General features: G+C 39.0%; 1 protein-coding gene across 1 annotated transcript in view; it reads left to right on the top strand.

Moving 5' to 3' along the window:
- The first annotated feature begins 2,381 nt into the window (after positions 1-2,381).
- clybl (citrate lyase beta like) overlaps positions 2,382-12,986 on the top strand; it is a 61,686-nt gene continuing 51,081 nt past the window's right edge. The window contains exon 1 of the mRNA XM_058392381.1: positions 2,382-2,454. Coding sequence (XP_058248364.1) covers positions 2,411-2,454 — 44 coding nt within the window. The 5' untranslated portion in view covers positions 2,382-2,410. The remainder of the gene's footprint in view (positions 2,455-12,986) is intronic.

Here is a 12,986-nt window from a genome sequence, read left to right on the forward strand (position 1 = left end):
TTATCCTGGTTAAACAGAACAGAAATTGTTATTTATCAGGGTTTTTTTTTTTATCAGTGCTACATGTTTTTTTTATTCATGTTGGATAATGTTGGCAAATATTTCACCATAATATTAATACTTTAAAATGTTATATTATAAGACACATTTTCATAGTTAAAAAAAAAAAAAAATACTGTAAAGGAAAAACACAATGGTTATGTTAAATCTACACATCTCAGCAAATCTGACAGGAAGCATTAATGTTGTAGTGAGATAGCTATGGAATATATTTGTTTATAGTCAGAGAAAAAAAAGAGCTTTGAAGGAAGCAAGATCAAAACTTTTAAACAACTCATTTCTTCTTTCAGATATGTCTTTGGTTTGTGTCATGCAAATACACCTTTGGAGTTCTCTCTCCCTCTCTCTTTGTCTCGGTATGGGTCTCTCTTTCTTTGTTTTGGGCGAGATCATAGTTGAATATCAGAGCCAAGTAAATCTAATCAATTATACAGTTTTACAGATAAAATATTCAATATAAATCAAAACACATTTTCAAAAAGTCACAGTATAATGAGAAATTTAAATTGGAAAGAGAAAGCGTTTGTTTATTAGAGATGCCAGAGTGGGGTGGTGACTTGCCATCCATAAATTTTGTCACTCCTAAATCTCCAGACCTCAATCCTGGCACTATTTCAAGATTTTTAATGAACCCAGACATCAGAGACATCAAACCCTGGTGATGCATTGTCCATTTGTATCAGGGAGTGCTATGAGGACAAAGGAGAGAAGCAGAGGCGAGACATGTATTCTTACATAAAAATTCAACATTAGCTTTTGGAAAGGATCATTAGGTGTTTTCCGTGCTGTAGGCTGGCATCAAAGGCATACAGCAGGTATGCCGATTTCTCTAAAGTGAGGGAAATTGCTTGGGTCTTGAACCACTGTGTGCAATATTGATTAACTTGCCTCATATGCCATGCACCCCTCTCTGGCTGAACCAAACTCAAGCTGCTTTTGGGGGCTCAGTGGTTCCTAGGGGAGACCAGAATAGAAGTTGAGTATCTTGCTGTGATCCAAAGAAAGTGTGCCAAATGTTATCAAAACGGGATTAGTGGACAACAGTTGTGTATAATGAAGGCAGGAAAAAAGGTAGTTCCCAAGTAACCAATGAGTGGAATTTTCAAACTATAACGCATTTCATTTATTTTGCATCTGTGAGGAAGTCTCGATGGGATCACATAAACCTCCACCCATACCGCACTCAATATGTCGCATGATATTACAATTGCTATTATTTTATACTACCTTATATGACCAGAAAAATGGTCAGGAACATTCGAATGAAACAAATCTCTCTACTGAGATCTACGGCCACCGTTTGCGAAGCCATGCAGTTATGCATTTTGTACCATGTGCAAAATGAGGTTGGTGTAGTTGAAGAGTCACTGTGGTCCTGTTAGCAGTAAAGGTGCACAGCAGGCTGGGTTTGAGACTACTCCTCTCACAGCTGCTCACACATTGTCATGCATTTGAAACAAAATTGGAAAATATAAGCAGGACCGATTTCACCGAATGAATAGCAAGATGAATGTTACCGAAGACTATCCCTGTGTACATTTGTTATTACTGATACGCACAGATCCAGTGTACTGGTTGTTCAGCAGAGTGCAGATTTAATTCTGGAGTGATGAGTAGACTTTAAGATGACTGTCAAACCCACAAAATGTTCATTTTTGAATTTGTTTTGTATGTATTGGGAATTGCATTGACAGCGGCTCCGGCATTTGGTGGTAGCCTGTTTGCACATTGATGGATTATATTTTTCTGCATGGTACTCATGGAGCTTGAGGAGGTGTCCCCCAATTTCGTGCAAGGCTCTGCACTCACAGCTAACACACATCCGGGAACTGCTTTTTGAATCCTGACATTTGGAGAGAATCCCCTGCTGACTAAATCATGCCAAATATTGCGTGTCATTTGTGAGCCACACATGGACCTGGCTGACAGTAGTACTAGTAATCCGCCTCTGCTGTGCAGAGCTCCTGGGGTGCTCAGTCACTGCACTCCTTGCTCTTATTTTCCTGTCACGCTTGCTCATAGAAATAACAAAGAGCATCATCATGCAATGGATATTTATGGAAATGTAGCTGTGATGACTAAGTACGTTTAAAAACTAGGGGGGGGGAAGGCCACCCTGACACCCATAACTGCGTGAAACGGTGTTTTAAACAATTTAAAAATAACCACCAGAAATGGCGCATAATTATTGCGTGTTATCCCAAATAGGCTGCCTGTGATACAACTTTAAATGACCTACCGAGGTCCGCTCGCCACGCCCTTCCTTCTACGACCAATCACAAGTCTTCGCATGCACAAACAGGCGCGGTCGACAACCAATAGGAATGTGTTTTGAGATGACGGAAGAAACATGGCGCTCCGCATAGCTCGGGTTTACAGGAGGGAGTCTGTTCAGTAAGTTTTAAAATACCTCGTTGGTTGTTGCTCGTTCATCATGACACGCATTTTGTGCCTATTTTATGTCTTTTCCCGTTTTGTGACAGGCGCAAAAAGAGGTTTTAAAGCTTAATGAGAAACAATGGTATAGCGTGTTAACCTGGGTGAAGTGCTCAACAGTGATATGACATTGAGTCTCATGTTTGAGTGATTTATAAACGATTTCTCTTATAAGACAAATGCGCTTGATTGTGCAAACAGCTTAAAGGCAGACTTTATTTTAAAGCAAGTTTTTGCGTTATTCGCTGCCGTGTTTTCATTCATCCTGCACAGGCGACGTGTGTGTGTGTGTGTGTGTGTGTGTGTGTTGGATGAGGTGAATGCCCGTGCAGTCTGCAGTGTTGCCAGGTGTGTGTTTTTCCGGGTACTACTTGATTTATTATTTACTTTATTTGCCTGCGGATTTTGCAGTCCATTTGATTACTTGTATAATAAAATGCATTTACAATCAAGTAAAAATAAGTCCGACATTAATAATATAGAAACATTGGCAGAAATAATCACAAATGTACACGCGCAAGCGGTCACGCGAGGTCTCCTCTCGTGCACGCGACTCATTTAAACTAGGTATAACGTTAGCTAGATTCTTTTTATATCATGTCCTTTTGTGAAATCTTTAAAAAAATATTCCATGTCTTATGTTACACAGAGGTTTCCTTCTCAAAATTGTTTCAATGAGAATGCTAAAAATCCCCAATCCCAAACTGATGGGCCAACATCATCAATTTTGTCTGCTGGACCAACGGACCTTCAGCCACTATTTAATACATTTGGCCAACATCGGTCATTCTGCTGAGTGCTGAAGCTGGTCCAACATAATTTAGTGTAATGGGAAACGTTGGGCCATCAGGTCCAACAGACTTTCAGCCATCTCACAATTTCTATTTCAGTACCATTTCATTTCAATTCACTTTGGGAATATTGTGCCACTGTTAGAAGGTTTGTTATGAAAAAATCTCCAATGCCAGTGTTGGCTTATTTTTGGCAGAATGTTGTGTCAGGACGGCCATCATAACCACTCAGAACCGATGTTGGACCAGTGTCATTTTGCTCTTTAGTATTAATCACTTAGGTAAAAATTTTGAGGAGTGTTTTTTGCTATGATTATGGGTACATCAGTATAGGACCTGACAAAAATATGGTGATTGCGATCTAGACACTATTAAAAGATGTGCATGTTGATATAATATCTGGATTACAGGTGGACACATGTAGTATTAACTACAAGCACAAGTGCATTAGTTAAACTGTATATAAGTATACATGTACAATTTTTAACTAAATGCTCTGCTGGATTTTTCTATTGGCTGAATCTGACAACTAGCAGGTTAACATTTGTGTTTCTGGCATTTAACAGACATCCTTACCCAGGGCAGCTTACATCTTGTATCCCATTTTATACAACTGATCAATTGAGGGTTTAGCATCTTGTCCAACACCTTAACCACTAAGCTCCCATATCCCCCTAAATATCAGAGCTCTAAACTTTAAAATCATTATTCTATTAAAGTGTGTAGCGGAACACTATAAATTAAATTAAATAAAAAATCCTTGATGGGACACTGTGAAAGACTGGCTTGCATTTTTACAAGATCTGGTTATGTGTGGTTGGAACATGTGAATGTTGTGATTTACCAAAAACACCCATAGAGATATTATCTCAAGTGCCAGACATTGTTAGGATGTTTAAAAAAAAAATGTTATTTGTATTGCCTATTGTAATCGTAGTACTGCAAATTCCTTCTTAACAATAAATAGAGTTTTAGACTGATGGTGAACCAGTATTGATATATTCACTGATAGAGACTTCAAAAGCACTTTTGTAAATCGCTTGGAATGCCATAACTGTAAATGTAAATAGTAACACATTATACATTGTGCAACCCATTGTGCAGTGCCATGGACCAAAGTTTTGCTGTTGGCTTGTTTGTAATTTAGGCAAAACCTTACATCTGTATTGAGTGACTAGTGAATTATGTCCAGAATGCAGTATGTAGCATTGTTTTAAAATATGCTTCCACCTTATTGTGCTGAAATGCCCAGTAATGTGAATTAATAATGTATGAAATTCATGTTTAAAAATTATTCCTCAGTGGTGGAAATGTGGAGGTGCAAATACTCAGGCAACGTCCATGTACTGGGGTGTAGTACAAGCTGCATTATGAAATGTTCTTCTGTGAGTAGCTTGAAATAGAAGTTTTTAGTCAGTGAGTATGAAATCCCAAAGTCTTACATCTAGGAGTATTAAATTAGGGAGCAGGGAATGGGCAAGGGATTATATTTTAATGCTGTAAAATTTAATTCAACATTAGGTTTGAGTTAAAGCTCTGAACTGCCGGCCTGTGAGATGTTTAATTATGAACTAATTGGTTTGTAGCATTGGGGCTTTTTTAAATGTAAATCTAATATACTTTTTTTTTCTTGACAAAAGCACTTTTTTTGTCATTGTTGGACCCTCATGGAGTGAGGGGAGGCGACTTCTTGTTTTGGGTCAGCAAAGAACTGGTTAAAATGTCCCACCTCAGTTAGCTGGTACTGTACTTTGTAAGGATGGGAGGCTACATCTGCACCTGATTCATCTTCAGAGACTTTAACGAGGAACTTCAAACAGTTTAAATGTCAATTACAAAGAAGGAATAGTTTAAGGTCTTTAGTAATCTGTCCATATTGGTCATCGGAACATGGTGCCAGGTGGCTTAAATTCAAGGCAGATGAATTTCCAGAGGCGCTGTTCTGATGGCACCGCTCATCTACAGTGTGTGACGTGACTGTCACGCCAGGCATCGTCATGTTTGCAGCTTGCGTGTGAGCACAAGGTGCATACAGTGACAGTTTTAGTGCCTGAGGTTCTTTCAGGCGCTGCCATGAGGATGTGTTTAGCTCTATTAATTAAAGCCACCGGTTTCTCATTTCTCATTTTATTTCTGGACGATGAAGCCATTTTCTCTTTCTGAGGGAGCACAAAAGAACTAATTAACAAGCATTTCGTTTTTCAATTTAAAAAGAAATAAAAAAAGCTTGTCAGTTTACCATGTGTCTAATGGCTCGGTGTTTCCCTGCAGATAATGTGAGGTATAGTAAATTAGGAGTTGAGGTTGCACACCAGGCTAAGTGCTCGCAATGCACTCTGTTCCAGGCAGTGTAAGAGTGCATGGTTTATGTAAAATAAGTCGCCACTGGCATGGCAGCACGCTGTGTTATGTCACCAACACCCACTTGTCAAAGATGCCGCAGCATCCGAAAGGAAACATTGACTGGTGCTATGAAGTCGACAAGTGATGAAAGTGGCCTAGAGCTTTTCAATTACACTGCCAAGGCCTAGACCCTATAAGTTAATGGGCAGCTTCCTCTTTTGAGGCCTGCCAAGGCTTAATAGCACAGGTTATAAAACCTTGAAATGTAATGTGCTACTATAACTTCTTCAATTAAAAGCAACTGTGCAAAGGGAAATAGGAAGCAATTTTGGAGAGGCATTAGGCATAAATCAAAGGTGGATTTTCGAATAGCCTCAGTTTACAAACTATTCAGGGGGTAAGTGAAATTTAATAGATTCTTATGCACCCTTCTGTTAGGGGTATATCTGGATAAGCCATAATCTGTTTTATGCTGCCTGCAGACTGACACTGCATCATAAACAGGAGTTTTGTAGGCTGTACAATGTTTCAAAGTACCTCATGCCAAGCACTATTAACGCCAATAATGAACATTTTTTTCATTTTGAATAAGTTAAACTCTGAACAAAACCAGGCCACACTCAGTATGTGGCTGCAAGCTTCATTATGAACAGGATGAAAAAAAAAGGAGTTGAAATGTTTGAAATATGTGGAAGGCGTCTGACATTTTCCAAACATTTTTAAATACTTTAAAAGTTTGCCGTTCCACTCACACACTGCAGATGTTGTGTCTGGAATCCCATAGAAAAACAGTTGAGTCCTGAGCAAATAGACGCGTGTTGACAAATCATTTCCACATTGGTGGGTGCTGGTCACCACAGCAGAGGTGTGTGTGGCCCTAATCTGTTTAACAACTTTAACCAACCTTTACATAAAAGGTCTGTGTAGTTAGAATAGCAGAGAATAGTCTGTTTTAGATGGTAGAATGATCAAGTGTAACCCCCTAACAGAGCAGCTGTAGAAGAAGCAAGCCAAGAAATGGGTGCCTTTAGTACCAGATTATTTCCCCATTTATAAAGTGTGTTGGACATTAGTCAAAAAAGGGGCCTGGTATATTTGTCTTGGGTTTAATACTATAGAGGACATTACTGAGTACAAGGTCAATACTGTCCTTTATTTTATTTAAAAAAAAAAGTTCATTCTGGCTCTCCTTTCAGGCCAGTACATCAATAAATCGGTCTATTACCTGTTGTTGACCCTCCTAAGCTAGGCTTTGAAATTTGTTACAGAGCATTAACCTAACACATGTTGCTGGGGGGAAAACAAAGACTTGGTAACAGGATTGGGGAGCAGCTGAGTAAACTCAATGTGGTAGGGGTGGCAAGCCGGAGCGCTCTTGTCCTGGAGAAAGCTAGGAAGATCCATACGGCCAGCAGATGGGCATTTGTGCTCTGGGTCCCCACAGACAAAAACACTGACCCAAACAAGTGCCTCTGCTCTTGCATCAAACACTTTGATCGACGCAGGATCTCGGCCAGAGAGCGGCACCTCAGATAGGCCACGGGATTGCATCTGTATAAACACGGTCTGCTAGGAATGTGTGAACAATGCAACAAGAGAATCTTGTTCGAAGAACCAGACCTTTGACCAAAAGCAGGGCCTCCGAGTTCCACAGAGCACTGAACCCAGATTACATAAACACTATAGAGACTAGAAAGTAATACAAGGCGGTTGTGTTGGAGTGCGCTCGAGTTTGAATAAAGGTAACCGTCATGACAATCAGGGAAGGTCACTGTTTTATCAACGATTGTTCTGAAATTTTAATGACATTGAAAGAAAGACTACGCCAGCTGAGCTTTCATTCAGGGCAAAGCTGAACATGTCAGTATGATAATAATCATCCATATTAATAATAGTAATAATAATAGGAAGAAGAATTAGTGTCTAAAATTACAGAAGATAACTCTGATATAATACATCCATATATCCTTACCAGTAATATGAGCATGATTATAATGATCATTTTTTCATAGAAAATATTATTAATATGTTGTAATTATTGTAAATGTAATTAATAATAGTCTTTTAGCACTGTTTTCTGTCTGGCCGAATTGGTATTGATTATGGATTAGGGTACATCCAGCCTTTTACTGTAGCACATTGATTTGATTGGACTGCTATTGACATGCAAAAATATACCATTTTGCTGCTTATTTCAATAGCAGCATGTCTTGAATATTAAAAATAGATTGTTGAAATTGTGATGTTTCATCGCTGTTTCGTTAATTATTCATGTATGTATTTTTTGGGGGGTAACCATTAATGCCATGCTTTGTTAAAACACACTTATCCTCTGAGATCAGTCAGAAATGCTGACAGAAACATAAGCACTCTTGTAAACCGTAGTTAGACAAAAACAAATAGATTAACAAATGTTTTATTCTGAAGCACCACCTATTGTGTATAAAAGTATAACATGAAATGAGTTGGTCAGTCGGTCAGTCAATCGTCTGATATGCAAGTTCACATACAGAAAATGAATGTTGAATGTATGCAGTATAAACATCAAAGAAAGTTTGTTTTTCTTTTGACAGTGTATAGAGGGACATTATTATTATTATTTTTATTATATTTATAGCATTTTAAAAAAAAAAAACGGGGTTAATTTATTTTGCGCTCGATTACCTAAAGCCGAGTGACCAGCCTGATTCTGAGAAACGGACACAAAGGAATGACCTTTTGTGTGTTAGGACTCATTGGCTTAAGATTGGAGAACAATATATAAAGTTGTCATGCAATGATATGACACTCGGTGAAGCCCCTATGAGCATCACCTGTCTCCTGCCTTCAGTGCTGTCGGAGCAGTTCAGGCAGGTTTGAGGTGTAATTCACCTTATACCCTCTTGGGGTCAGTGTGCACAATGTTCTGCTGGTCTGAGTGGCACAGCAGCTTGATATGCAGTTTTACATTCAAGGAAATGAAAAGCATCCAGGTTTTTAACAGCTAGTAAATAGGTTTAAAATGTGTAACATACTTTCTCAAATGGCTTAAATGGTTTTATTTCCGTTACATGTTTTAGAAGCTTTGGATTTTTGCTTACTTTTAACAGCACACTCAGAATCTATGAATATATGTTCATCAAAAGATTATAAATATTAAAGTAATAAATGTTTCTTAAAGTGGGGTTATGCTGTTATCAATAGTCATAAAAAAAGCAATAGCCTGGTATTACCGCTGATCTTTATTTGCTTTAGAAATGAACACTTGACCATGTCTGTGCGTGTTTCAGGAAAAATGATTCTATTGCGGTTTAAGCCTAAATCAGATAATACCCTTTGTCTAAATAAAATACCAGAGTAAATAGGACTTACAGTACAATTAGGAGTTGCATCACAACGTGCAATCGAATGATATCCCTCCTTTTATGACTGCATAAAAAAAAAAATTAAATATGTAAAGAACAGAAGCAATAAGTCGAGTAATAATAGTGGGAGCAGATTTCCCATGGTGCCGTACATGTAAATGGAGAGAGCGGAGCCCTGAGGTTGGGTCCCACTCACTGATGTCCCGGTGAGGACGTTTCACCGGTTCTCATTAGTTTTGGAAATGAGCATTTCAAGGGGAGGGGGAAACTGCACTCGACCATGAACAATAGAAGGAGCTGCCTGTCACGACTTGCACCTTCTTAAACTCGGCTTTGATATTGAAAATTTCTAGATGTTTCTTCCTTGGTACCTAATATTTACTACTGGTTTTGGGGTGTTTTTGACTTTTTAATAAACACCACTTGCAAACTCTATAAATGATTTGTAATGTTGGTGTTGGGGTGAAGCTTTGCACCTACTGAGCATTGGGTGATGCTGAAACCCCGGCTCCTGGAGTAAAAGGAATGTTTTGGATGCAATGATAAATGAATACGTGACTTAATTTTTTATAAACTATTAAATTTTCCTTTTCTGAAGAATTTTATGATTCTTGCACAGTATAAATTTGATATTTCACACGCAGTTATTGTTTTTATGGTAAGTGAGTAAAAGACTTTATGGGGTATTTTGTTAAACCGCTGAAAAAAATAAGCCTGTGCCTTTTTAGACTACTAGAATTAAAAAAGCTGATCTGTGTAAGAGCCTTAGCCAATCCCAATACTTGGTTTACACATATGTTGATAAGCACTTACCTTATTTTATGTGTTGTGTAAGGTTTATGGTGACTTTGAAGTCAAACTTCTTTCTGCCAAGCTGAGGCCTATGTGCGACAGTGTTGTTGTGTGTGTTTGTGTGTGTGTGTGTTTTGTTGTTCCATAACATGACAAAATAACTTTTCAGTGCTCAAGGATGTTTGGATGTTTATCATCATTTCCTGAGTATGACCAAGGCACAGTGTATCGCTTATGTCCTATGTGGATGCTGACTCGTGATGACCACAACTCACTGTGGATGTTTTGTGTGTGTGTGTGTGTGTGTGCCTGTGTTTGTTCATGCACGTGTGCGGTGACTGGATGCAGCCGATTGAGGTGGAAGCCAAGCAGGCGAGCAGGGCTGTTTGCTTTGTCCCCTTAATGGGGTGTGTGATGGGCCTCTGGTCACGTCACTGAGTAGTGCTGCAGCTCATTAGAACCAGGCTGTGGTGCTGCCACACACACACACACAAACAATTTTTACCTCCTAGACAGGTGTGTGTGTCTGTCTGTGTGTGTGTGTAGGTCCACATTGCTGATCATAATGATGCACGTGTCTTTCCACGTTAGTCAGCCCACAAGTTGGTTACAGTCAGGGCTTTAGGTTCTTTGTTTTTTCCCTACACATAATGTTTGTTTGGTTAGTTTTTGTTTGTTTATTGTTTCCAGATGGCAGTCCTCAACTTTGCTTGCGTGGCTTTCAAGTTCCCAGTGAGCATTTTATAGCTTTGGCTTGAGTGCTTATCCTGTTTCCTAGCCCCTGCTTTATGACAGCAACTTTTTCCCTCCCAAAACCGAAAACAACCGTCAAAAGCTGTGTGCACTTTTCGACAGCATAAAAGGAGGAGCTAATCTTTGTTTTGACGCCACAAGGTTTACCCTAGGTTTAAGGGTCACTTGTGAGGCGAGCGTCCCCGAGGCTACCATTCTCCTCAATTTATTTCCGTATTGAAACCGAGCCAAACTCCTTTGTTCGTGGAGGTGCAATGAAATGTGGTGCTTTTGTTATGAGGAAGGACTGATGAGGCTGGAAACCTTTTCCCATGGCAGGGTCTGGGCACCATTAAGGACACGTCACTTATTTACAGGAAAAGAGCAGGTCAGCTGTAAACGTGGGGGTGGATAGCCTTACTCATCGGATGCGGTTAAGGGCAGGACTCTCATCAAAGCTCACAGCTTTGTTAAACCATCCTCTCCCTTAACAGGTTCTTTTCTCCTCTGCCAATCAATGGCTGATTACTCTCACATTCCAGTTCTCATAATCTTATTTTCCTTAATGACTTAAAGGGGAATTTCAGTGAGGTTTCATAAAAAAATGATTTGCATATTGAGAAGTAGGGTAAACAAAGTCAGTCAGCACATTTTAAAGCTATTTTGAAGCTGTGAAAAGAGGGGAAATCAATCAGTGGCATTGCACATGCATTTGACATGGCTGAAAAAGAAAAACATTACTTGTGAACTAGGCATCAAAAAGGTCAGCTGAGGAAAACAGCAGCAGTTGATTACAGAAACATTGTAAGAGCTGTGAAGAAAAACCCAGAAACAACAGTCAGTGACATCACCAATAACCTCCACCAGGCAGGGGTAAAGGTCTCATAATCCACTGTTTGAAGAAGACATTTTGGATTATTTTATGCTCCCAACTTTGTTTCAGCATGACTGTACACCAGTGCACAAAGCAAGGTCCATAAAGACATGGATGAGTGAGTTTGGTGTGGAGGAACTTGACTGGCCTGACCTCAACCCAATAGAACAATTTTGTGATGAATTAGAGCAGAGACTGCAAGCCAGGTCTTCTCATCCAACATCAGTGCCCGACCTCACAAATGTGGAATGGTCAAAAATTCCCATAAACACACTCCAAAACCTTGTGGAAAGAGCTGAAGCTGTTATAGCTGCAAAGGGCGGGCCAACTCCATATTACATTCATGTGCATGCAAAGACAGACGTCCCAAAACTTTTGGCAACATAGTGTATGAGCATGTGGGGCTGTAGTAGCTTAGTAGATAAGGTGTTGGACTACTGATTGGAAGGTTGTTTGTTTGAATCCCAGGTCCACAAAGCTTCCAATGCTGGGCCTCTGAACAAGGCCCTTAACCCTCAGTTGCTCAGTTGTATAAAATGAGATAAATTGTAAGTTGCTCTGGATAAGAGCATCTGCCAAATGTTAGAAATATAAATGTTAATGAAAGAATGAATTCAGAAGTCCACAGAAACATTCTATCTGTCACTTTGCAGAAAGATCTGGCCAATCTAACTTCATATGGCAACAAGATAGTGATCCAAAAAACACTGATGTCACACCAAAAGACTTTATACATAAATGTTGGTGATGTTGGTCACAGGCTTGATGCAAAGGATTTTAAGGGGTTATTAATAATGGATTTTTTTTTAAATATCACCCAAATATTAAGTTGTATTTTTTAAGTTGCATCTTAAGGCTATTCCTGGTTAAGAATTCGAAGGTCTGCTGCTGTAAGCTGTTCTTAGCTGTTAAACACATCTAGATCTTTTCTCTTTTGATTTTCAAACCTTCATTGTATAGCAAAAACAAAAGTATTCACCTTCCTGTCCTATACTTTTAAATGGCAGTGTTGGTGCATATGAATAAATTCTGAAGAACATGTAAAAATTCTAACCTTAATGCTTACATATCTGCATAAAAACATAGCCGTTTTCATGAATAAATGAAGCCATCCTATAGGAATTTTTAGTGAGTATTTTCTAAAATGATCGCAATAGCAACCTGATCTGTGCTGAAAGCCTCTAAGAGCTCCTTTAAATTAATTCGTGAAATGGTTATGGCTATGCTGCGTGTAATAACTTTGATACAGTGTCAAAAGAAGATGGTGTAAATAAAACAGTAGAAAGTGTATTGAAATTCTCTCATCGTCAGTCCTTCTGCTTCTCTCTCTTCATCTTTTGTAGAAAACAAGATCAAGTAACGGCAACTACATGCATTCTATCAAAGATCTGGAAATAAAACAGAATTTCTTTCATTTTTGGTTGGATTCTCCATTTGTCTCATTCTCTAGCTCTGATACTAGGCTATAATACTAAAAGAAACCAGCATGAATACTAAAATCCTCCGTCATCTTTTGAAGTCACCAATAAGGCAACGTTTAGCCTTTTTTCCAGTCGCATCGGTTAAGAGCAACTCACATACACATGCACCACAAGAACCTCAGTGAAAAGAGAC

The sequence above is a fragment of the Hemibagrus wyckioides genome, linkage group LG06 (assembly GCF_019097595.1).
Source record: "Hemibagrus wyckioides isolate EC202008001 linkage group LG06, SWU_Hwy_1.0, whole genome shotgun sequence".
In the NCBI taxonomy this organism is placed as follows: Eukaryota; Metazoa; Chordata; class Actinopteri; order Siluriformes; family Bagridae; genus Hemibagrus; species Hemibagrus wyckioides.